This window comes from Rhinatrema bivittatum, chromosome 1 (assembly GCF_901001135.1).
Source record: "Rhinatrema bivittatum chromosome 1, aRhiBiv1.1, whole genome shotgun sequence".
NCBI lineage: Eukaryota > Metazoa > Chordata > Amphibia > Gymnophiona > Rhinatrematidae > Rhinatrema > Rhinatrema bivittatum.
In genome coordinates, this window is record NC_042615.1 from 485797832 (window position 1) to 485821477 (window position 23646).

The following is a 23646-nucleotide window of genomic DNA, read 5'->3' on the forward strand; positions in this document are numbered from 1 at the left end:
CCCTCTAAAAGCCCTCACTTGGCAACCAAAGAGGACATGGAGGATTGACGGAGATATTCCCCTCCCCCTCCAAACCACATTGCAATCCTGGGATCAGTGGAAATCTCTTCTAGTGGGCACGAGAAAATATTTTTCGAACACACATTTATTCCACAACATTAACTTCTCCCCGGGGTGGGATTCCTCATTATTTTGCGAATGGAAGAGCAAGGGAGTGACCACACTGGGCCAGATCAGAGACAAAGATGGTATTATGCCATTTGCCTGTCTCCAGGAATTATATCAGTTATCACCATCTGCGTTTTCTCCTACTTGCAACTTTGACAGTTTGCTAGACGTGAAGATATACAGGTAGAATTAACTAAAGGAAAATCCCAATTTGAGGGATGGTGCAAGCACGCAGACCGCCTGAAGGGTGGTTTATCAAAAATGTATAATATGTTACAAGGCTCTTTGGCAGGAAGGCCACAATACACATACAAATGGGAGAGAGACTTGGGGATTTCTTTCTCTGATGAGAAATGGGATCAAATATTTGTTCACACTAAGAAGTGGTCTGTCTCCTCTTCCCTTACTGAAAACGGTTATAAAATACTATTCCTTTGGCTCCTCACACCAAGTAGGCTGTATAAAGCTAAACTGTGTAGCGATGCTCTGTGTTGGAAAGGTTGTGGACAAATTGGATCCTACCTCCATGTGTAGTGGGAATGCCCTACAGTAAAGAGACTTTGGACTGATGTACAGGACATCATACAATGCACTCTACAAAGGCAGGTAGAACTGACCCTGGCCCAGGGACTATTGAATGTTCCCGTTGATGGTTCCAGGTTTGAAAGTATACTAATCAACCAGTTCTGCTTGGGGGCACGGTACCTTTTGGCGGCCACCTGGAAACAGTCTAAGGTGCCTCCAAAGGACTCCTTATTACAGAAACTGGACATAATGAGTGTGATATATAAGATAACTGCCCAAAAACACCGTCACCTTCCCAAATTTAAGAGGACATGGTCACCATATCTTTTATGTAAAAACGGTGTGCTTCCTGTAACCTTGGGGACCTCTGCCTCTAATGAACCTTCAGTGTGAGGTAACCCAATGAACAGACAGACATGGTTGACCACTGTATTTATAGCTTATCATACTTTATTCATTCACGTTCTTATATATTCAGCTTGTGGATGTTGGATTGCATTTGATGTGTTACATGTTGCATTTAATATATAACATACTTCTTATAGCAGTACATTATTATGTGCAATTGTTGTGAGACCTCGAATATTGTTGTACATTGTTTATATCTTTGAAAATACTGAATAAACATTACATTGAAAAAAAAAAGGCAAGAAACAGAGAGTAGGATTAAATGGTCAGTTTTCACCGGTCCAAGTACAGATCCCAGTGGAGTGCCTCAGGGTACTTGGACTTGGACCACTGCTTTTTAATATATTTATAAATGATCTGGAAAGGGTTACGAGTGAGGTGATGAAATTTGCAGATGACACAAAATTATACAGAGTAGTTAAATCTCAAGCAGATAGTGATGAATTGTAGGAGGACGTTGCGAGACTGGAAGATCGGGCTTCCAAATGGCAGTTGAAATTTAATGTGGACACGTGCAAAGTGATGCATATAGGGAAAAATAAACCTTGCTATAGTTACATAATGTTAGATTCTATCTTAGGAGTTACCACCCAGGAAAGAGATCTAGGCATCATAGTGGATAATACATTGAGATCGGCCCAGTGTGCTGTGGCGATCAAAAATAACAAACAAAATGTTCGGAATTAAGAAGGGAATGTAAAATAAAACTGAGGGTGTCATAATGCCTCTGTATTGCTCCATGGTGAAGACCGCACCTTGAATACTGTGTGTAGTTCTGGTCACCGCATCTCAAAAGGGATATAGCTGCACTGGAGAAAGTGTAGAAAATGGTGACCAAAATAAGGGACATGGAATGGCCACTCTATGAGGAAAGGCTAAAGACATTAGAGCTGTTCAGTTTGGAGAAGCGATAACTGAGGGGGGCATATGATAGAAGTCTACAAAATCATGAAAGGACTTGAACAAGTTAATGTAAATCTGTTATTTTTTCTCTCAGATAATAGGACCACAAGGGGGCACTCCATGAAGTTAACAAATTGAAGAAAATTATTTTTCACTCAGCACATAGTTAAGCTCTGGAATTCATTGCCAGAGGATGTGATTACAGCAGTTAGTGTAACTGGGTTTAAAAAAAAAGGTTTGGATAAATTCCTAGAGGATAAATCCATAAACTGCTATGACAGTAATTAATAAGCAATATTAGCTTGTGATCTATCTAATGTTTGGGTTCTTGTCAGGTACTTGTGACTTGGATTGGCCACTGTTGGAAACAGGATACTGGACTTGATGGACCTTTGGTCTGATACAGTATGGAATATCTTATGTTACGTGTTGCAGGCGGCCATGCTTATTGCCCACATCACCTCATACTAGCTCTATATGAGCCAATAATCGCGGGATCTCTGGAAGCAGATGCAGGAAATAGCTGAGCAGCTGCCTCAGCAGCATCAAGACTCCCTCCAGTCACTTGTGCAAACGGGCCTGCAATGCAGAAAACACGAGGTCCTTGCAACCTACGATGTTTTTGAAACGGCAGTGAGGACCTCTGCAGCAGGAATCGGTGCCTGCAGAATGGCATGGCTTTGGGCCTTGGATCTCCGTCCCAGAGGTTCAGGAACGGCTCACTGACCTGCCGTGTACTGAAGAGAATCTCTTTGGAGATACGGTGAGGGACACAGTGGCCCAGTTATGGGACCATCATGAAGACCCTCCAACAGCTCTCCATCAGAATTCCGGAACCATCCTCCTCATCCAGAAGACCAGCAAGGCAGGGGCAGAGGAAGTCTTTCTATCACCAGAGGAGATGCTATCCTCTGCTCCCTCGCTCCCATCAGCAGCATGTGAGTTCCTGCAGCCATTCCAGGCAGCAGAGAGCTCACAAGCCCCAGCCGGCACCTCAAGTCAACTCCCGGGACAGGCATTTGACCTGATGAGAGGTAGCATAAGTCGGTCGCCTCGCACCAGTGTGTTCTATCCATCCTCCATCAAGGGTTCCAATTAAACCTAGTGGGTGACCCTCCAAATTGCCCTCCGTGCTCATTTTGGGGGCTGGTAGCGCATCAGGAAGTACTGCTTGCGGAGCTGTCTGCCCTCTTAATGGCCAGGGCGGTCGAGCCTGTTCCACTAAGGGCGGGGATTCTACTCCAGGTATTTCCTGATTCCACAGAGGAAGACTCTGTCCCATTCTAGACCTAAGGGCCTTGAACAAATTTCTAAAAAAGAAAAATTCAAGATGATTTCCCTGGGTACCTTGTTTCCCTATCTACAAAGTGGGGACTGGCTATGTTCTCTTGATCTAAAGGACGCATGTCGAGATCTTCCCCAGTCACAGGAAGTATCTCTAATTTGTGGTTGAAAAACAGCACTTCCAGTACAGAGTGTTGCCGTTTGGGCTAACGTCAGCCCTACGTGCCTTCACAAAATGCCTGGCTGTGGTGGCGGCTCACCTCTGCAGGCTGGGATTGTATGTTTCCCCTATCTGGAGATCTGGCTGGTCAAGGGCATTCTCTCAATGAGCTTGATCATTCGGGTGTTGGAGTCACTAGGGTTCGTCATCAACTAACCGAAGTCCAATCTCAGTCAGTCACCTCAATTGGACTTTATAGGAGCCCTGCCAGACACGGCTCAGGTAAAAGCCTTCCTGCCTCATTCACAGGCCACCACCCTGGCGTATTTAATGGCAGAGATCCAGAGGAGCTAACAGGTGTCAGCACGGCACATATTGAGGTTGTTGGGCCACATGTCCACAGCCGTCCATGTCACTCCCTTGGCATGTTTACACATGCGCAGGGCCCAGTGGACCCGAGGTCACAGTGGCGCCAAGCTACTCAGAGCCTCCAGGCTTGCATCTGAGTCACCATATCCCTCCAGGACTCTTTATCCTGGTGGTGGGTACTCTCCAATCTGGAACAGGGGATCTCTTTTTGGAGTCCTATCCAAATTGTCCTAACCATGGATGCATCCACCCTGAGCTGGGGAGCTCATGTAGAGGGGCTCCGCACCCAGGGCCTCTGGCCACTCAGGAAAGCTGTTGCCAGGTCAACTTCATGGAGCTTCAGGCAATCAGGTACGCACTATCGGCTTTCAGAGATCTGCTGTCCAACAAAGTTGACCTGAGCCAGACTGGCAACCAAACAGCCATGTGGTATGTCAGCAAGCAGGGAGGCATGGGATCATACTTTTGTGTCAGGAAGCAGTCCAGATCTGGTCTTGGGCCCTGTCCCACGGGGTGGTGCTCAGGCCATGTACCTGGCCAAAAAGGAGAATGTGATAGTGGACAGGCTGAGTCGAGCCTTCAGACCCCACGAGTGGTCCCTGGACCAGGAGGTAGCGAATCAGATATTCTCCCAGGACAAGCAGGATGATAGTCCTCACAGATGGGTGACATCATCAGATGGAGCCCTGTCACGGAACACTTTTGTCAAAGTTTCTAGAACTTTGGCACACTGAGCATGCCCAGCATGCCACTAACCCTGTGGCCACACGGGGGTTCCTTTTCAGCCTCTCTTTTCCGCGCAGCAGTTGCCTCGCGGGTTTTAGCAGCTCTGAGAGCTGCACACTTTCCTCACCAAATATTTTGAAGTTTTTCTTCATTTTTCCCCATCCCGGGGTCCTCTATCGCGCACCAACCTCCTCAGACGCTTCGGTAAGTCTTTACCACATTTTGCAGACTGTTCCCGGCGGTGTACTTCTCAGTGCCCGACAACCACCAACCGCGCGCCACCTTCTTTTTTTCAACATGGCGACCGGTTTTCAGAAGTGCCCCAAGTGTCCGAGGACTATGTCCATAACGGACCCGCAAGATGTCTGTGTATTGTGCCTCGGGCCTTCCCACGACGTCCATCAGTGTCCAAGTTGTGCATAGATGACCCCCCCCAAAGGCCACCAAGCTTGACTGGAGAAGATGGAGCACTTGTTTGCCTCCAAGCGCTCGTCTCCATTGACCCCTGGTAAAGGTGCACAGAGTCGAAGGGGCCCATCTACCTCTGACCCCTCCATCGACACCCCACCAAAAGGACCGAGGAGCAGGTGACCGTCCGTCACTGACGTCGTCCCATTCCAGGACTTCTGCTGCGTCGTCCTCTGCACCAGAGAAGGACTGGGCCGAGCACCACGAGAAACATCGGCACCAACATACATCCCCGTCCGGCACCGACACTGGAGCGACTTCGGCCGAACCGCCTCTGAAGAGGGCCCGGGGAGAGGAGACCCCATCCTCCTCTGGAACCGGGACCCCCAAGGCTTGCCCACGATATCTGTACCGGACACTGAGCCTCCATGGACTCCCGTGGAAGCTCCGGTAACGCCTAGCCTGCCTCCTACCCCAGGCGCCGTGTTAGCCACACCAGACTTTCGGGAGGAATTGGACCACATGGTCCAAGAGGCAGTGCTGAGTGCCCTTCAGGGTTTCCAGTCACCACCGGCGCCGGCTCCCATACCGCCACCAGAACAGACGCCCTTAATGTTGGCTCCACTCCTCGAGCATTTAGACACCCTTATTGGTGCCCTGCCATCAATGCCGTTCCATCAGGTTCGTTGGTACCAAGCCAACCACCGATCCCTCCCCCGGTCTCGATACTGATTCCGGGTTCTTCGGAGGAAAAAGATGCAGCCCATGGCACATCCCCTGTATGGGAACCATCGATGCCGGAGCCAGTTCCAGGACCATCAGGTTTACCGGTGCCTTGACACCCATTGATGGCCTTGATGCCTTCGGTGCCAGTACCGCCTATCTCTGTGCCACCTCACCGTCCAACAGTGTCACCTTCCCATCCTCTTAGATGTGGGTTTGTTACTCCATCTGAAGGCCCGGTGGGAGAAGGGGAGTCTCCCTATGACCTGTGGGATGATGCTGCCTCTGAACACTCCTCACAAGCTTTTGGGGAGCTTCTTTCAGAGCCTTCACCCCCAAAGGAAAGGCGCCACTCCCTTCTGGAAGGCCTCTCCTTTTTCAAGGAGATGTCCGAGACTATTCCGTTTAAGCTAGAAACAGAGGACGACGCTAGGCACAAAATGTTGGAGGTATTTCAATTTGTAGATGCTCCAAAAGAGGTGAACAGAACCAATCCCAAAACCAATCCTAGAGGCATGCCACTTAACACATTTTACTCTCAGAGTAGGTTCTATTTACCATTACACGCTGTCTCCTTTCAGTCAACCAATTTGTAATCTATTCCACCACCTTAGCACCCACTCCCAAGCTTCTCATTTTATTCGTGAGCTGCCTATGTGGGTCCATATCAAAAGCTTTGCTAAAATCCAAGTAAATCACATCTGGTGCTCTTCCTTGATCTAATTCTCTTAATTCCATCCCTGATAAAGAATGCTGACAACCAAAAACCACACAACAGCTCAAACTGAGGCCAAGTTTTTGATCCATCAAAACAATCTATTCCCAATGTTGGATTTGTTCAGGTGCAGTTTTGAGATGCCCAGCAAGTACATACTAGTGCTGCTGGACATCTCAACCACATTAGACGCAGTAAACCATCAACTACTATTTCATCATCTTAAGAACATTGGTATCTCTGGTCATGTACTTCAATAGTTTGCTTCTTTTTTTATCTAATCAAAGGTACCAAGTAAAAGCTGTGAACCAGATATCAGATTGCCATCATGTGTCACTTCTGATCCTTGAGGGACTCTTATCTGCCCTTTTATTTAATGTTTATCTCTGCCCAGTCTGTAGCCAACTCATCAAATTAGGAGTAGGCTACAGACTTTATGCAGATGATATCAATTCTTTGTACCAATAACCACCACCATTGCTGGTGCACTAGATTTTGTTGGCCATTTCTTATGCACTGTACATAAATTGGATGCACATCAACAAATTGGCTCTCAACACTGGAGAAACAAATTAATGCTCTTAAGTAGATTTCCCTATTCTTTTCTAGTTTGAGGATTGGACAATAAAATTTTCACCAGTAATAAGGCATGTAGAAGTATATCTTGAGCCTGACCTGTCATTAAAAGAGCAGATAAAAATTGTAGCAGCAAGTGCTACAATTTGACACCTAATGATTTTCGTACCATCATACAATCCTTAGTAATTTCCAAACTAGATTATTGTAATGCACTGTATATGGGATTAGTTTATATGTTAAAATCTTACAAAACACTGAGCAAGATTACTGACAGGCATTAGATTATTCAATCATATTAACCCAGTTCTGCGCTCTTTACACTGGCTCCCCATACAGTGGAAGATCCAATTCAAAGTTGTAACTTTAATACACAATGCATTTTAAGCAGGGACACACCATTATGCATTAGTTCATTGATCAAGATTTATAAACCATAGCATATTTTGAGATCGGCTGGTCTCATTTACTAAATGTTCCCACAGTACAAGCATGTCTTTATTATAGAATCTATTGTGAAATATATCAATTCAGATATTCCTACCATGATCATGGGCGACTTTAACCTCCATATTGACGCCTTACCTCTCTCCCCGAATTGCGAAGCCCTCCTCACTGCCCTCGGTGCAATGGGATTCTCTCAGATCATCAACAACCCCATTCACAAAGCTGGACACACGCTGGATCTAATCTTCATCAACTCTAATTTCTCCTGCACAATGGAACCCTCATGTACCCCAATCCCCTGGTCAGACCACTTCCTGATAAAATCCTCCACCACTAATAAACAGACACACACGTCACACCACCTTTCTACCATTCAATTCAGGAAATCATGCCCTTCTGAGACACTTAGCGATCAGCTTTCCAAGGAACTCACAAACCTAGATCTATCCAACCCTGACTCAGCCTTATCCTCCTGGCATAAGATTACTGAAGTAGTTGCAAACAAACTGTGCCCAATAGTCTCCAAAACAATTAATCCAACAAAAAAAGGAAATCAACCCTGGTTCACCTCTGAACTTAAACGGATGAAACAAGACCTACGTCACAAGGAAAATAGATGGCGCAAAACTCCTAATTCATCCACCATCTCAGCATACAAAGGAACTTTACATCATTACAGATCCTCTATTCTAAGAACAAAAAGGGAATACTACGCCAATAAAATACACCATCTTCAGTATGATGCCCAGGCCCTTTTCTCATATGTAGCACAAATCACCAAATCAGCCCCCCCGTCAATACCAGACGAACAAGCACTTTCCAAAGCTAATGAGCTCGCATCATTCTTCCAACAGAAGATCTCGAATACGCTCGCCCTCCTCCCTTCTACAACTACACCTCTCACGTCAGGAAAGAATCCTCACTCCCTCACGAGAGCCAAGCTCGACAACTTCGAATCAATCTCCTCCAAGGAGATTGACTCCATTCTAAAAAGACAGAAACCAACCAGCCACCCAGCAGACAATATTCCTTCGAAACTCTTGCTACTTATCCCAAACACGATTTCTGGGCCCTTGACAAGCATCATAAACTGCCTTCTAACTCAAGGAACTTACCCTCCTTAAGAAGCACAATCTAGACCCCAACGAATTATCCAATTTCCGACCTATCTCCAATCTCCCCTTCTTAGCCAAACTAACTGAGAAATTGGTAAATACCCAGCTTTCAGAATATCTAGAAGATCACAATATCCTATACCCATCGCAATACGGCTTCCGAAAATCACACAACACAGAAACTCTCCTCATATCACTTACAGACCATATTATTATGGGACTAGACAAGGGCCATTCCTTTTTACTAGTCCTGCTGGACATCTCGGTGGCATTTGACACAGTCAACCATTCCATCCTCCTGGAGCGTCTAACAGATATTGGTATCTCCGGTTCAGCCCACAGTTGGTTCAAGTCCTTCCTCTGCAATAGAACCTTCAAAGTCGAAATCAATAATAAAGAATCACCCCTGACAAAATCCCCTCTTGGTGTACCACAAGGAATCTTCCTTATCTCCCACGCTGTTTAACATCTACCTCCTCCCCCTCTGCCAACTGCTAACCGAGCTCAATCTAATTCACTACCTCTACGCAGACGACGTGCAGATTCTGATCCCTATAACAGAATCTATCTCAAAAGCCCTCACCCACTGGAACAACTGCCTTCTATCCATTACCAACCTTCTCAACAGCTTAAACCTGGTCCTCAATGCCTCGAAGACAGAGCTCCTCCTCATCTCTTCAAACCAAGATAATATCCTCCGACCGTCCACCCACAATACACATTTCACCCATCAACATGTAAGAGACCTCGGGGTAATTCTTGACAATCTCCTAAACCTGAAGAAAATGGTCAACACCACAACCAAAGACTGCTTCTACAGACTCCAGGTTCTAAAACGAATCAAACCTCTCCTATTTTTCCAGGACTTCAGGACAGTTCTCCAATCTTTGTTGTTCGCCAAAATTGATTACTGCAGTGCCCTCCTCCTCGGCCTCCCTAAATCCACCACCAAGCCACTACAGATGATACAGAACGCCTCAGCGAGATTACTGACCAACACCAATCGTGGAGACCACATCTCACCCATCCTCAGAAACATACACTGGTTACCAGTGAATTTCAGAATCCTGCACAAATCAATCACCTTAATACACAAATCCATCCACCACCAACTTCAACTCGATCTCGAAATCCCCTTCAAACCACACTCCTCCAACAGACCAACGAGAGAAATTCACAAAGGAACCCTGCAATTTCCCCCAACTAAAGCCACACGCCTCACCTCGACTAAAGATCGAGCCTTCTCGATAGCAGGCCCAGATATCTGAAATAACATCCCTGCAGACCTCAGATTGGAACCCTGCCTCTTAACATTTAGGAAAAAACTCAAGACATGGCTCTTCAGCCAAGCCTTCTCTGAACCCCCTGATATTCACTAGCTTGCCCTTACTCTATGCCTGAATGAAGACCTTATTCTCTGCCCGTACGATAGACCCTGATACTCCTAAGCACTGTATGCCTTATCTATCTTATCAATGGTATTATATTTATAATTGCTGCCTGCTCTAACCTATCTTTCCAGCTGACTAAGCCTCCAAGTTCTTACTCCCTGTTGAATGTAACTTTGCCTCTTCCACACCATTTGTTGATTTTCGTTAGTTGTCACTACAGTTTCTTTTTTACCCTGTTTGATGTAAACCGATCCAATATGGTTCTATCTATGAAGGTCGGTATAGAAAAAGTGTTAAATAAATAAATGTCTCACTGATGACATGGAACAATCTGTTAGATGAAATTCACAATACTCAGTTTTATACTATATTTAGGAAGCAAGTAATTTGCCTGTTATTTTAAACAGGTATTTGACAGTGGAGCATGTTAATGCAGCCAATGGTTATATTCTGTTAACTAAAAACACCAGTTACAAAGTTATGCAGAGTAATTATGTTTTTAATTTTATATTTTAGTTATGTTCCTAGTCATTTTGATTTTGTTACTGTCATTTTTAGTTATTGATTTTAGTATTGTAATATTTTATTTGTATTTTAAGTTATGTCTACGATTTGATACCTGCCAAGTACATTGGATTGAATGGTATATAAATTAAGCAAATAAATAAGCCCATTGTCTTATCTCTTTTCCACAGACCATGGGTGCTTTGGGAATAGCATAGACTCATGCCAGCAGACCTCGGGCAGCAAAAAAAGCATGTTCACCGATGATCTGCACAAGCTGGTGGATGACTGGGCCAAAGAAACAACAGGAAATTCCCTCATGAAGCCAAGCCTCAATCAGATAAAGCAAAATCAAAGCCGACTGGAAACAGAGTGCTGGAGCAAAGCGTACGAGGTAAAACTCTGGCTTTTTTTTTTTTTTTTTTGGCTGACCTATTGATCTATTATATTGTGGAGGATGTGATTTGAGAATGCTGATGCCCCTGGTGGTTTTATTCTCTTTCTGGTTTTGTTGCCTCCTTCCAATTCAGCATTGGCTTTGCACATGTAGTGCTAAGGCATGGCTTGCAGTATCCTCACAGAGAGCCAATGTAATAAGGTATACTCAACAGCGTGCACAAGTTAACCCAAAGCTGTGCACACTTTTTTTTTTTTTCTGTGTACTTTACCACCAATGCAACAAGTAGTTTTATGCGCAAAACTGTGTGCATTGGTTAGTGCCCTCATATGAAAATCTGATGCTAATAAAGGCATTAATTACAGACCCCACAATACAGAGGGGTGCGAAAGCTAATCATGTTTATGCATGAGATAGATTTGCATGCAGTACCACCCTGATCTGTGGAGCTCACCTGGAGTTTGTAATGCAAGGGTTGTGTGGAAGTTAACTTTTTTAAGTGCATAAACTGTTCTGACTTTCAGTGCACAGTCTTAACACATGGCTTATTAACTGTGGCCAGAGGGCACACATTTATGTAAATCAAGAATGGGTTAAGGTATTTCCAGGCCCTGTGGGGAAAGAGTCCTTGTCATTGCTCAATAGTAATACCTAAACTCACAGGACAAGCAGGATGGTAGTCCTCGCATATGGGTGACATCACAGGATGAAGCCCAATCACGGAACACTTTTGTCAAAATTTCCAGAACTTTGACTGGCCCCTACTGGGCATGCCCAGCATGGCACTAACCCTGCAGCCAGCAGGGGTCCCCCTTCAGTCTTCTTTTTTCTGCACAGCAGTAGCCTTGCGGTAAAGGAGCTCTGCAGAGATTCCTGACAGGAATTTTCCTCATGGAATTACCAAAAGTCAATTTGCCCCACAGGGGTCCCTCCTTTAACTGTTTTCAGTCCGCGGTACTCTGGTAAGTTTTTACCCGTTTTCCATCGATTACCATAGAGTTGGCCTTAGCGGCCTACTGGCCGTTGACCGTACCGCAGCTCGATTTTTTGCCATGGCGTCGGGGTTCCGTCAGTGCCCGGACTGTAATCGCACCATGTCCATCACATGCCCCCATAAAATCTGTGTTATGTGTCTAAGACACGAGCACGATGTCTTGACCTGCACCAAATGTGCCCTTATGACACCAAAAGGTCGCAAGGCCAGAATGAAGAAGATGGAACTTCTCTTCCATGCTCAAATCCCGACTCCGTCCATTGCATCGACGTCGTCAGAACCGGCACAGTCAACTTTGCACCGGCACCGACGACATCTCGGCCTTCGACACTCTCTTCTCCCCCTCAGGACAGAGGGGATCATAAAGAGAAACATCGCCATCGACACCGATAAGTCTCAGGCCATCGAGGGAGCGAAATCATCGACCTCACCATCGTCCGAGCTGCTGTCGAAGAAACCCCATCCAGAAAAGGCACCGACCTTTTTGGTGACCGGGTCACCGAGGCAACCCTCACCCGACAGGGGATTGGGAGCCGCGACTCCGCCTTTAGCGCTGGTCCCTCCGGCTATGCCTCTGCCTCCTCCTTCTGTTCTGGAGCCGGGGCTGCTTGCTCCAGGTCTCCGAGAAGAACTGGACCGGATGGTTCAGGAGGCCATCGACAAGGCGATGCAACGACTCCAGGTTCCTCCGGCACAGACACCGGTACCGATTGCGGAACCATCCACCAACCCGGTTCCGGCAGCTTTGGCACTGCTGCTCTCCAGGATGGAAGCGCTCATTGCCGCTTTTCCGCCGATGGCTCCGGTGCCATCCCCACTTACATTGTCATCGGGAGGAGAAACACCGTTTTGTATCCCTCCATCGGGAGTTCTGCCTCAGCCATCGATGCTGATACGTCCCTCACCACCGATCCACCATCAGTGCCGATACGTCTGGTGCTACCGAGCCATCCATCGATGCCCTCTATGCCTGCACCAGTGCCTTCAATGCCTTCATCGGTGCCTCCGATAATTCCTTCGGAGCCTAGGCCAGGACCTTCAGGTATCCCACCACCCCGCCGTCCTCTACTTCCTAGAGGGACAGGTGCTGATCCTTATGATACCTGGACTGATGATTCCTCGCCAGACACCGATGATTTACCTTCACCACCTTCACCCACTGAAAGTAGGAAGCGTTCTCCTCCAGAGGACCTCTCCTTTATAAATTTTGTGAAGGAAATGTCTGAATTGGTTCCCTTCCAGTTGCAGACTGAACAGGATGACATCCATCAGATGATGGAGTTGCTCAAATTCTTGGATCTCCTAAAGAAATAACCTCCATTCCTATCCACCAGGTTCTTCTAGATCTCCTCAAGAAGAACTGAGAACATCCTGGATCCATTGCTCCAGTGCATAGAAAGGCTGACACTACCTAGTTGGTGCAGTCAGCTCCAGGCTTTCAGAAAACTCAATTGGATCACCAATCTGTAGTTGTTGAATCTGCACAAAAGAGAGCAAAAAGATCAAAGCCTCACACTTCTTTCCCCCCAGGCAAGGAACAGAAGTTTCTAGATGCCATTGGACGCCGTGTATTCCAAGGCTCAGTGCTCATCTCCCGGATTGCCGCTTATCAGCTCTATATGACCCAATATAATAGGGTCATTTTTAAGCAGATACAAGACTTGACAGATAGCCTGCCTCAACAATTCCAAGATCAACTTCAAACCCTAGTAAACAAGGGTTTTGAGGCAGGCAAGCATGAGATCAGATCATCCTATGATATCTTCAATACTGCTACCAGAGTGTCTGCAGCAGCTATTTCGGCAAGGAGATGGGCCTGGCTCAAGTCTTCTGACCTTCGACCTGAGGTACAAGACAGGTTATCTGACCTACCCTGTGTGGGTGATAACCTATTTATTGAGCAGATTCAACGGACAGTGGAGGAACTTAAGGACCATCATGAGACTCTGACAGCTCTCTTTGATTCCTCCTGACTACTCTTCAAAAGAGCCCTTCCGAAAGGACTCTTAGAAGTCCTTCTTCCGGCCGAAGAAGTCCTACCCGCCACCAACCAGATCCCGTGCCACGAGACCTTTTCAAAAAGCCCAGTCTCGTCAGACACTAAAACAAAAGCCACAAGCAGCTCCTCAGCCAGGGCCTGCTTCAGGTTTTTAACTTCCACCTAGAGAGCAGCAGCCAGATTTCACTGCCTCACATACCAGTGGGATGTCGATTGTGCCACTTCCACAACATTTGGCACTCAATCACCTCAGACCAATGGGTACTGGCGATAATTGTTCAGGGTTACCATCTGAACTTTCTCTCCCTGCCACCAGACTCCCCACCTCTACCGATATGGAGAACATCCGATCATTCCATCCTTCTGGATCAAGAGGTCTCCCTCCTTCTCCAGTCCAAGGCAGTAGAACCCATACCCTACTCTCAGCACGGGCTAGGGTTCTATTCCTGGTACTTTCTAATCTCCAAAAAATCGGGAGGTGTTCGTCCTATCCTGGACCTACAGGCCCTCAACAAGTACCTCCAGCGAGAGAAGTTCAAGATGGTAACCTTAGGCTCGCTTCTTCCTCTTCTACAAAGAGGAGACTGGCTCTGCTCTCTCAACCTCCAGGACACATACACTCATATTGCGATAACTCCATCTCATCGCAAATACCTGAGGTTTTTAGTAGGCCCCAAGCACTATCAATACAGAGTGCTTCCATTCAGCCTAGCATCTGCGCCACGAGTCTTCACAAAATGCCTCATGGTAGTTGCAGCCTTCCTCAGGACCCAAGGTATACACGTCTACCCCTATTTAGATGACTGGTTAATCAGGGCTCCCACTCAGTAAGCTGCTCTATCGTCCCTCAATCTAATCTTACACACTCTAATTTCATTAGGATTTCTCGTCAACTACGACAAATCCTACTTAGTCCCATCTCAAACCTTGTCGTTCATTGGGGCAGACTTGGACACCTTGCAGGCAAAGGCTTTTCTGCCTCGACAGCGAGCTCTCACTCTCGTGTCTCTTGCTCACCAGCTGCAGTCTCAGCACTCCGCGACTGCACGCCACTTTCGCATCCTCAGTTCAGCTCACACCCATGGCCCGTTTGGCCATGAGAGTCATGCAGTGGACTCTAAGGTCTCAATGGACTCAAAGGATTCAGCCCCTGTCTACCATTGTTCTTGTAACAGACTCACTCTTGTTCTTGTAACCATTGTTCTTGTAACCATTGTTCTTGTAACAGACAGTCTCTTGCCTGGTGGAAAAATCAGAACAGTCTCCTCCAAGGCTTGTCCTTTAGGCTCCAGCCCCTCAAATAACTCTCACCACCAATGCTTCCAACCTCGGCTGGGGAGCCCATGTGACCAATCTGCAGACACAAGGATCTTGGTCTCCAGAGGAAGCCAAACACCAAATAAATTTCCTGGAGCTTCGAGCAATAAGATACGATCTCAGGACATTTCAGGATCGCCTCTCAAATCAAGTTGTCCTGATCCAGATAGACAACCAGGTGGTCATGTGGTACATCAACAAACAAGGGGGCATGGGCTCCTTCCTTCTGTGTCAGGAAGCTGCGTAGATATGGGCGGAAGCTCTCTCCCATTCGATGTACCTCAGAGCCACCTGGTTGCTGGGAGTGGACAATGTGTTGGCAGACAAGCTGAGTCACATCTTTCAACCCCACGAGTGATCTCTCAACCCCTGGGTGGCGAACTCCATCTTCCAACAATGGGGATATCCTCAGATAGACCTCTTTGCGTCCCTTCAAAACCGCAAAGTAGAGAACTTCTGCTCTCTCATTCGCAGCAAACACTCTCAGCCCAGAGACGCATTCTCCCTCTCGTGGACAACCGGTCTGCTTTATGCATTCCCTCCACTTCCTCTTCTCTCAAAGACTCTCGTGAAGTTACATCAGGACAAGGGAACTATGATCCTGATAGCACCTTACTGGAAAGTGTGGTTTCCTATACTACAGGATCTCTCCATTCGCAGGCGCATTCCCTTAGGAACGGACCCGCTCCTGATCACTCAAAACGACGGGTGCCTCCGCCATACCAATCTTCACGCCTTCTCCCTGACGGCATGGATGTTGAAAGGTTAATTCTTCAGCCACTCAACCTTTCTGAACCAGTTTCCCATGTCTTGATTGCTTCACGGAAGCCTTCCACGAGAAAAGCTTACTCTTATAAATGGAAAAGTTTCACGTCATGGTGCTCTTCTCAGTCCCTTGACCCCTTTACCTGTCCAATCACGAAGTTTTTGGACTATCTCTGGCATTTATCAGTCAGGTCTAAAAACTTCTTCCATTAGGATGTATGTCAGTGCGGTAGCCGCCTTCCATAAAGGTATCGGGGATGTTCCTATCTCAGTACAACCCCTTGTAACACGTTTTCTAAAAGGCTTGCTTCACCTCAAGCCTCCACTGCATCCTCCGGCCCCTTCTTGGGACCTTAACCTGGTTTTTGGTCGGCTCATGAAACCACCATTCGAGCCTCTCCACTCCTGTGAACTTCGATATCTCACATGGAAAGTGATTTTTATTTTGGCAATCACTTCAGCTTGCAGAGTTAGTGAATTACAGGACCTAGGGTACCTATCTGCCTTACACTAAACTTCTGCAGGACCGGGCGGTACTCCACACTCACCCGAAATTCTTACCTAAGGTAGTTTCGGATTTTCAGCTTGATCAATCCATCATACTACCTACCTTTTTTCCCAGGCCCCATTCCAACCCAGGAGAGCAGGCTCTACATACCCTAGACTGCAAACGGGCTCTAGTGTTCTATCTAGACCGTACAGCTGCCCACAGGAGGAGCACTCAATTGTTCGTCTCTTTCCATCCTAACAAATTAGGACAGCCTGTGGGTAAGCAGACTCTCTCCTCCTGATTGGCGGACTGCATATCATTTTGCTATCAGCAAGCAGGCATTCCATTTCAAGACCATGTTAAAGCACACTCTGTGAGGGCCATGGCGACTTCAGTAGCACACCTACGATCGGTGCCACTTCCTGACATTTGCAGGCCTGCCACCTGGAGTTCTCTCCATACCTTTGCAGCCCACTATTGCTTGGACAAAGCCGGAAGAAAGGATTCCATCTTCGGCCAGTCTGTCCTTCGTAACCTGTTTACAACGTGATGTACCAACCCCCTTCCGCCTGCCCGGTGGGGTTCAGGATGCCCTCTACCAAATTCCACCCCAGTTGTTGTGCCTGTTGCACGCCTTTGGGTATATTTGCATATTCAGACATCCTCAGCTCGGTATTCACCCATATGTGAGGTCTACCATCCTGCTTGTCCTGTGAGAAAGCAAATGTTGCTTACCTGTAACAGGTGTTCTCACAGGACAGCAGGATGTTAGTCCTCACGAAACCCGCCACCCCCCGCGGTGTTGGGTTCGTAACGTTTTATTATTTTATTTTTCGGCACTGCCTGTAGCTTTTAAATAAGACCGAAGGGGGACCCCTGCTGGCTGCAGAGTTCATGCCTTGCTGGGCATGCCCAGTAGGGGCCAGTCAAAGTTCTGGAAACTTTGACAAAAGTGTTCCGTGATTGGGCTCCATCCTGTGATGTCACCCATATGTAAGGACTAACATCCTGCTGTCCTGTGAGAACACCCGTTACAGGTAAGCAACATTTGCTATACCCTGATTCAGGCTTTATATATACCAATTTCATGAGGGAGCTGTGCTTTAAGGCATATGGCTGAGATCTGTCACTGCAATGGGTAGGCTATATGGGAAAGGACCCAGGTAGTTGCAAATGAACAGTCATGATACCATAACCCTAGTAGAAGTTGGTTCTGATTTGAGCTGGAAGCTCAAAGTAGCAGGAGAAAACTGCTGAGCCAAAATAAGAAAACCAATGGAGATTTTAGGTGGATACCTTGGCATGGCACCCTCTTGCAAGGGACAGGCTTTGTCGAATAGTCTGTGTGCCTGATTGCGATCAGTGTCACTTTGAGGTTTGACAAGCCTAATGCAGCTGCTATGGTGGCAATAGGGACAAACATTGATATATTTTATACAGTGGAGATACTGATATTAATTAATTTCTTCTTCTAGAATCTGACTTCTACTGTAGGATGCGCCTCCGGTTGGATCTCTTCTCTGCCCCCTATCCACAGTGCTATGCCAACAGCGCTACCTCAGAGTGTCACCGTACCACATTTCCCAGGGACAGCATACAGTGTGCAGCATATCTGCCAATATAGCAGCATGGCAGGCAGTGGCTACCCGCTTCAGTGGGCAGGGACAACCCAGCCACCAGTCATCATTCCTCCTTCACCTCTTGGACCATTCCAGCCTAGCATGAACCTACAGGGGTACCCAGCAGCACCAGTACAGAAACCAGCCACAGTGCCCCCCACCCCTAAGTGAGCAGAACTGGAGAAGAGGAGATCAGTAGTCTGCTGCCATCCTTGAGAAGGAGTTTCTCTGAGATGCTGCACTTTTCTCTTCATGCCTGGATGTGCTGTGATGTCTGTCTTTTTTCTCTCTTGTGTTTGTCTGGCAACTGGATCCGGCGCTGAGTTGCACAGGTCCAACAGCACAGTTTGGTGTGTTCTTGCAGTCTCTTCAGGTGCTCCTTTTCCTGTTGACAAGAGATGCTTTGAAAAGGCTGCATTGGGTGTCTTGGCACACCAATACTGTCCTTGTAATTGCCAGATATTCCCACCTTCAGTTTTTTGGCTGCCCTGAGACCACAGAGTCAGCTCTTTAAATTGCACGTCAGTTTATCATGAAACAAAGGAGGGAGGGGAGAAGCCCCATCTATGCCCACCCCCAAAAGAAAATAAAAGAGAAATTCAGCAAAATGAAGGTGCTCCAGGACTGAGGAAGGGGTGGACGGACTCACTGATGTAGGCATGGACAACTGAGCCCTTGCCTTCCTGTTACAGAATTCTGAGCCAATCCTAGACTCAAAGGAGGAGGAAGTGGGGACCCAAACTTCTCTCTAGGTGCCGGCTTCTCCTGGGTACGGGCTGCTGTACTAATGCAAATGGTTCACCAACTATTAGAATATTAACTTAGCCAGTGATGTGTGCCATTGGACCTTTCACTCTGAGAGAGATTTGTAGGTGAAGAGGGTTTTGTGTAATGTTAATCTTTAGAGGAGAGATACCACCAGTGGAGGCCCTAACAGCAGGAAGCCCCTTTCTGCTGCACTCAGCTGAGCTCTTGGTTGGAGCTGCTTTAACACCATGCACACATTTTCTTACTCTGTTGTACTGGGATTGTGACATTTTCCTGTTTTACACAAATGCACAGGCTCTTGAGATGCAGAATGAAATGGGCAAAGATTTTTGTTTGCCCATATTTTCTTGACCTTAGTTTTTTGTCACAGAGCTTTTGTGTCTGGGTGAGCGTGCAGTGTCCTGGTCTCCCTCCTAATGCCGCCCCCGGCTGCCACACACACAGCTCATCCTCCATGGTAGGCTGCAGACTCTTGCAGTGCCTTGTGATAATTCGAAGCTTTTCAGGTTTTAGCTGGAAAGGAATAAAATGTCGTAGTCTTCTGAAATTTAGAAGATATTCTACAGCACACTGCTGCATGGCAGCTGGTGGCGGCTAAATTTGTACAAAATAGGAGTATGGGTTTTTTTCCAAAAGTTTGACTTGTTTATGAAGAATTGATAAAAAAAAAAAAAAAGGTATTCATGTCACTGTTTCTGTTTTTACTTTGAATTCATTATTTGTATTTTTGGGTGAAATTTGCTTCAGAACATAGGCACATTGTGAATACTGAATAGTTTTTTACTTAAAACAGTTGATGCTGATTTTGTAATTTGTGCTTTGTCCATCACTTTTTGCATGAGAAACTGTTTCCCCATGGTGGTTGCATTCTCTTGCAGGAAAAAGAACCAGAAAAGTGAGAGAGCTGTGAATACCCCCAGAACCACCTCAGGATGGTAAAAGGAATCACTAAGGTCCTGAGATGGAGCAGTGTTGGGGTTTCTGTGATGACTAACACTTCCATTCCATTTTTAAATTTTCATTTGAGTTTGTGGTGTGGGATGGGTAACTGTAGCAGTGGGTGCTTGTGGTCACTGGTTTGGATGAAGGATTTCCTACTGTTTATTTTACTGCCTTGTTTCCTGCACAACATACAAGTCAGGAAACTGAGGATGCTGTTTGTTTCTCAGTGTTACATACATAAAAGCTGTGCAGCAGTTCCCAACCCTGCAAACTTGTTTGTGAAACTTGGATTGAGCCTAAGGACCAGCAGCATTCTTTGATTGTAACCATTTTGCTTGTGTTCTATGTATTGTCGCTGTGGTGTGAGTAACTGCCTCTATCTTTTACCTTTTCTTGCCATACCAAGTGTAAATTCTTGGGGAGATGCTGTGATCTCTGTTCCCCTGCTGGAATGTATACTAGAACTGCTCGGGTCTCAGTTGCACCTCACTGGCTGCTACACTTCACCTTGTTTTACTTTTACTTTTTTTTTCTACCTCATTTTGGTGTTAGCTGGAGCGCATGTGTGGACATTGTTGCCTGTAGAAACTTGCATTTTGCCTTTTAGTTGTGGCCTTGCAGGGCTTAAACCTAGGTCCTGTCATTACTGTGAAGCAGGGTGTGGGATAGTCAAGAATAGTGAGTGACATTGTAGCACTTTTCATGTTTCTGTTTAAACTGTGATTTTTATGCTGTCCTTAACCACCAGCATTTACAGGCATCTATGTACAAAATGGAGTGAAAGTTATCCCAGGAAAAAGAAGGGGAAGTACTCACTGTGCCCATAGCTTAATGGGACCACATCTGTACTCAAACTAGTGTGAAATGTAATTTTTAAAATGTTTTGGGGAAATACAGAATGCAATATTGTAGGTTTCAGTTTGGATCTTTCCTGAATTCTTCACTTGCCGCCTCTAGCTCTCTAGCAGCTGGTTCTGACCAAGGCAGCATACTGCTGCTGACACCAGCAACCTGTAACACCAGCTCCATGCAACATTGTATGTCATGTAGTAATCAAACTACAGCTGCTCAGAATAAAAGAAGATGGGGAAAAAGTTTAAAATAAATAAATAAAACAAAAAACAGCTTGTGCACTTTCCTTATGTTCAGTTTTATTTTCTTACACTACGGTCATGCTGTCAGCTGACTCCTTCATTTTTGGGTTTTTTTATTTTTAAGGTCTTCACTTGTTTTGTTTAAGTTAAACTTATATACAAGATTCTGTGCCTCAGATTTGCAAGCATCTCTGCCTGGTTAGATTCTGATGATGATGGTACATGTGATTGTTCTCTTGAATGTCAGTAGATCAAAGTTTGGGAGTCTGTCCCGTTTCCCCCCCCCCCCCCCCCCCCCCCCTCTAGAATCACCCCTTTGTCTAACATTCTGCGCCACTGGGAGACCAAGGAAAAAATTGTCTCCAAAATGTAATTCCAAAACTGGTATTAGTAGGAGACATTCAGCCATGACCCCTGACCTTTATTTTGTCAAGTTTTGAGCAAATCTTTGATTTCATTTAACTTGTAGACACTGGTTTTCTTTACATGTATTCTCCTCTTTCAAATTGTTTCAACTGGAAATTGATCTTTTACTGCAAAAGTACTTGTTTAGTGAAGCAGCATGCACTTTTGGGGGTATTTCAAAAAACTAACATTCCATCACTGGAAATATAATTTTTTTGTTAAACTAAAGGAAGTTCTTGTAAAGTTTGCAAACAATAGAAAGAATCATTAAAGAAAGTCATTAATACATGTCTGAATCTTTGTTTAGGCTTTTGTTATGTACTTGTACAATACTAATATATTTTTTTTATAAAGTTCATTTATTTCAGTTTTTTCTATAATACCTGCAAACAGTACACTGTACAACAACTTACAGGTTCAACAACTCTCTGCCTCAAAGAGCATCTAAGTAGATACATCAGCCAGCAGGAGATAACTTGTCCAAAGTCACCTGCCAAAGACATCTCTACTGTTTTTGCCAGTGAATCACATTGGTAGTGAAAGCACATACAGAAGCTTTGAGATTTTTTATTTTATATTTATTAATTTACAATTATTGCAAAGTAAATACATTTTGCTACAGAAAATTAGAAAAAGAATCTCAAAGGAAACAAATATGAAAGGAAAACTTATTCTTACCTGCTAATTTTTGTTCCTGTAGTACCACAGAGCAGTCCAGACTCCTGGGTTTTGCCTCCCTGCCAGCAGATGGAAACAGAAAGTTGCACCTGCAGTTTCTCAGTATATATCTGTAACTAAGCTGAAGAATAAAAAAACCAATAAGACAACCCGTAAAAAAAAAAAAAAAAGTCTACAAAAATGTCGTCTTTTTTTTTTTTTTTTTTAATCTGCAATGGGGAAACTAACAAACACCGACAGAAAGAGTTGGACGACTCTCCTCCTCCATAGATTGGGTGGGCTTTGTACTGATCTGTGGTACTACAGGAATGAAAATTAGCACGTAAGAACTAATTTTCCTTTCCCTGTACCTAACCAGATCAGTCCAGACTCCTGGGAAGTTCCAAAGCTTCCTACCCTAGGTAGGACATGGAGTCCTGCTCATGAAACACTCTTGCCAAAGGATTGGGAAGAGCTTTGCAAACATATGCAGCGACTTCCAAGTTGCTGCCTGACATATCACCTGAGGAGAAACTAGCTGAGCCTCTGCCCAAGAGGCCGCATGAGAATGTGTAGAATGAGCCCGTAACCCTTCCGGAAGCAGGCGACCCTTAGCTATGTAAGCTGATTCGATGGCTTCCTTGAGCCACTGTGCAATCGTCGCTTTCAATGCCTGAAGACCTCTCTTCAGACCACTCCAAAGAATGAACAGATGATCCAAGCATCTTAAATCATTAGTCACCTTAAGATACCTTTTTATTTTTATTTTTTTTTTTATTTAAAACATTTCTATACCGGCCTTCATGAATGGGATTCATATCAGGCCGGTTTACATGGAACAGGGGAAACCAGAAGTAAAAATAAAACCAAGTAAACATAAATAAGAAAGGTCGAAAAATCAAAGTTACAATAAACAGGGGTATTGAACTTGGGAGCTAGTGTAGCTAGGAATAAGTGAAGTAGGAGTAAGAGCGATAGAGATTAACTAGGTAATTATCAACTAATATGTTATGAAATTAATAGATATTAAGTTCCTTGATCTGGGTATGATGAGTTAATTTGTGTTAGGGGAAGGCTTGGAGGAAAAGCCACGTCTTAACAGTGCCCTGTGCACATCCAAAAATCTAAGCTCCCTCGCATGCGGCGTGGAAGTGTCCAGGTCTGGAAAAGCTGGAAGCTCTACTGACTGATTTACCTGAAAAGTTGACACTTCCTTAGGCAAAAAGAAGGGGGCTATGTGCAAAGACACCCCAGAGTCCGAAATCCGAAGGAAAGGATCACGGCAAGACAAAACCTGCAACTCATACACTCTTCTGGCTGAACAGATTGCCACCAAGAAAACCACCTTCAGAATCAAATCCTTAACCGTCACTCATCTGAGTGATTCGAAGGGAGGTTCACTCAAGCCCCTGTGAACCAAATTAAGGTTCCAAGATGAGCAGACTGGATGTGGTATGGTTTCCCGGAGAAACCATACCACATCGGGGTGAGAGGACTAAGGGAAACCTTCCACCTTTCCTCAAAGACAACCTAAGGCTGCCACTTGCACCTTAGGAGAGTTGATGGCCAAACCTTTGACCAAGCCTTCCTGCAAAAAAAGACAGGACATTGACCACCAAAGAGGCCAGAGGCTGAACCCTGCACTCAGAGCACCAGGCCTCAAAAACCTTCCAGACCCTCACATAAGAGACAAGTTGACTTTCTCCTAGCCTGCAACAGCGTAGTGACCACTGTGTCAGGATAACCTTTGTGTCTTAATCATCTCCTCTCAAAAGCC

At 45.7% G+C, this 23646-nt stretch overlaps 1 protein-coding gene across 4 annotated transcripts in view; it reads left to right on the forward strand.

The window, feature by feature from the left end:
• The window catches only part of WNK3 (WNK lysine deficient protein kinase 3), a 463548-nt gene extending 442048 nt beyond the window's left edge, over positions 1-21500 (forward strand). For all 4 annotated transcript variants that reach the window (XM_029607822.1, XM_029607812.1, XM_029607839.1 and 1 more), the window contains exons 22-23: positions 10614-10816; positions 17860-21500. In XM_029607822.1, coding sequence (XP_029463682.1) covers positions 10614-10816; positions 17860-18174 — 518 coding nt within the window. In that variant the 3' untranslated portion in view covers positions 18175-21500. The remainder of the gene's footprint in view (positions 1-10613; positions 10817-17859) is intronic.
• Positions 21501-23646: the final 2146 nt, after the last annotated feature.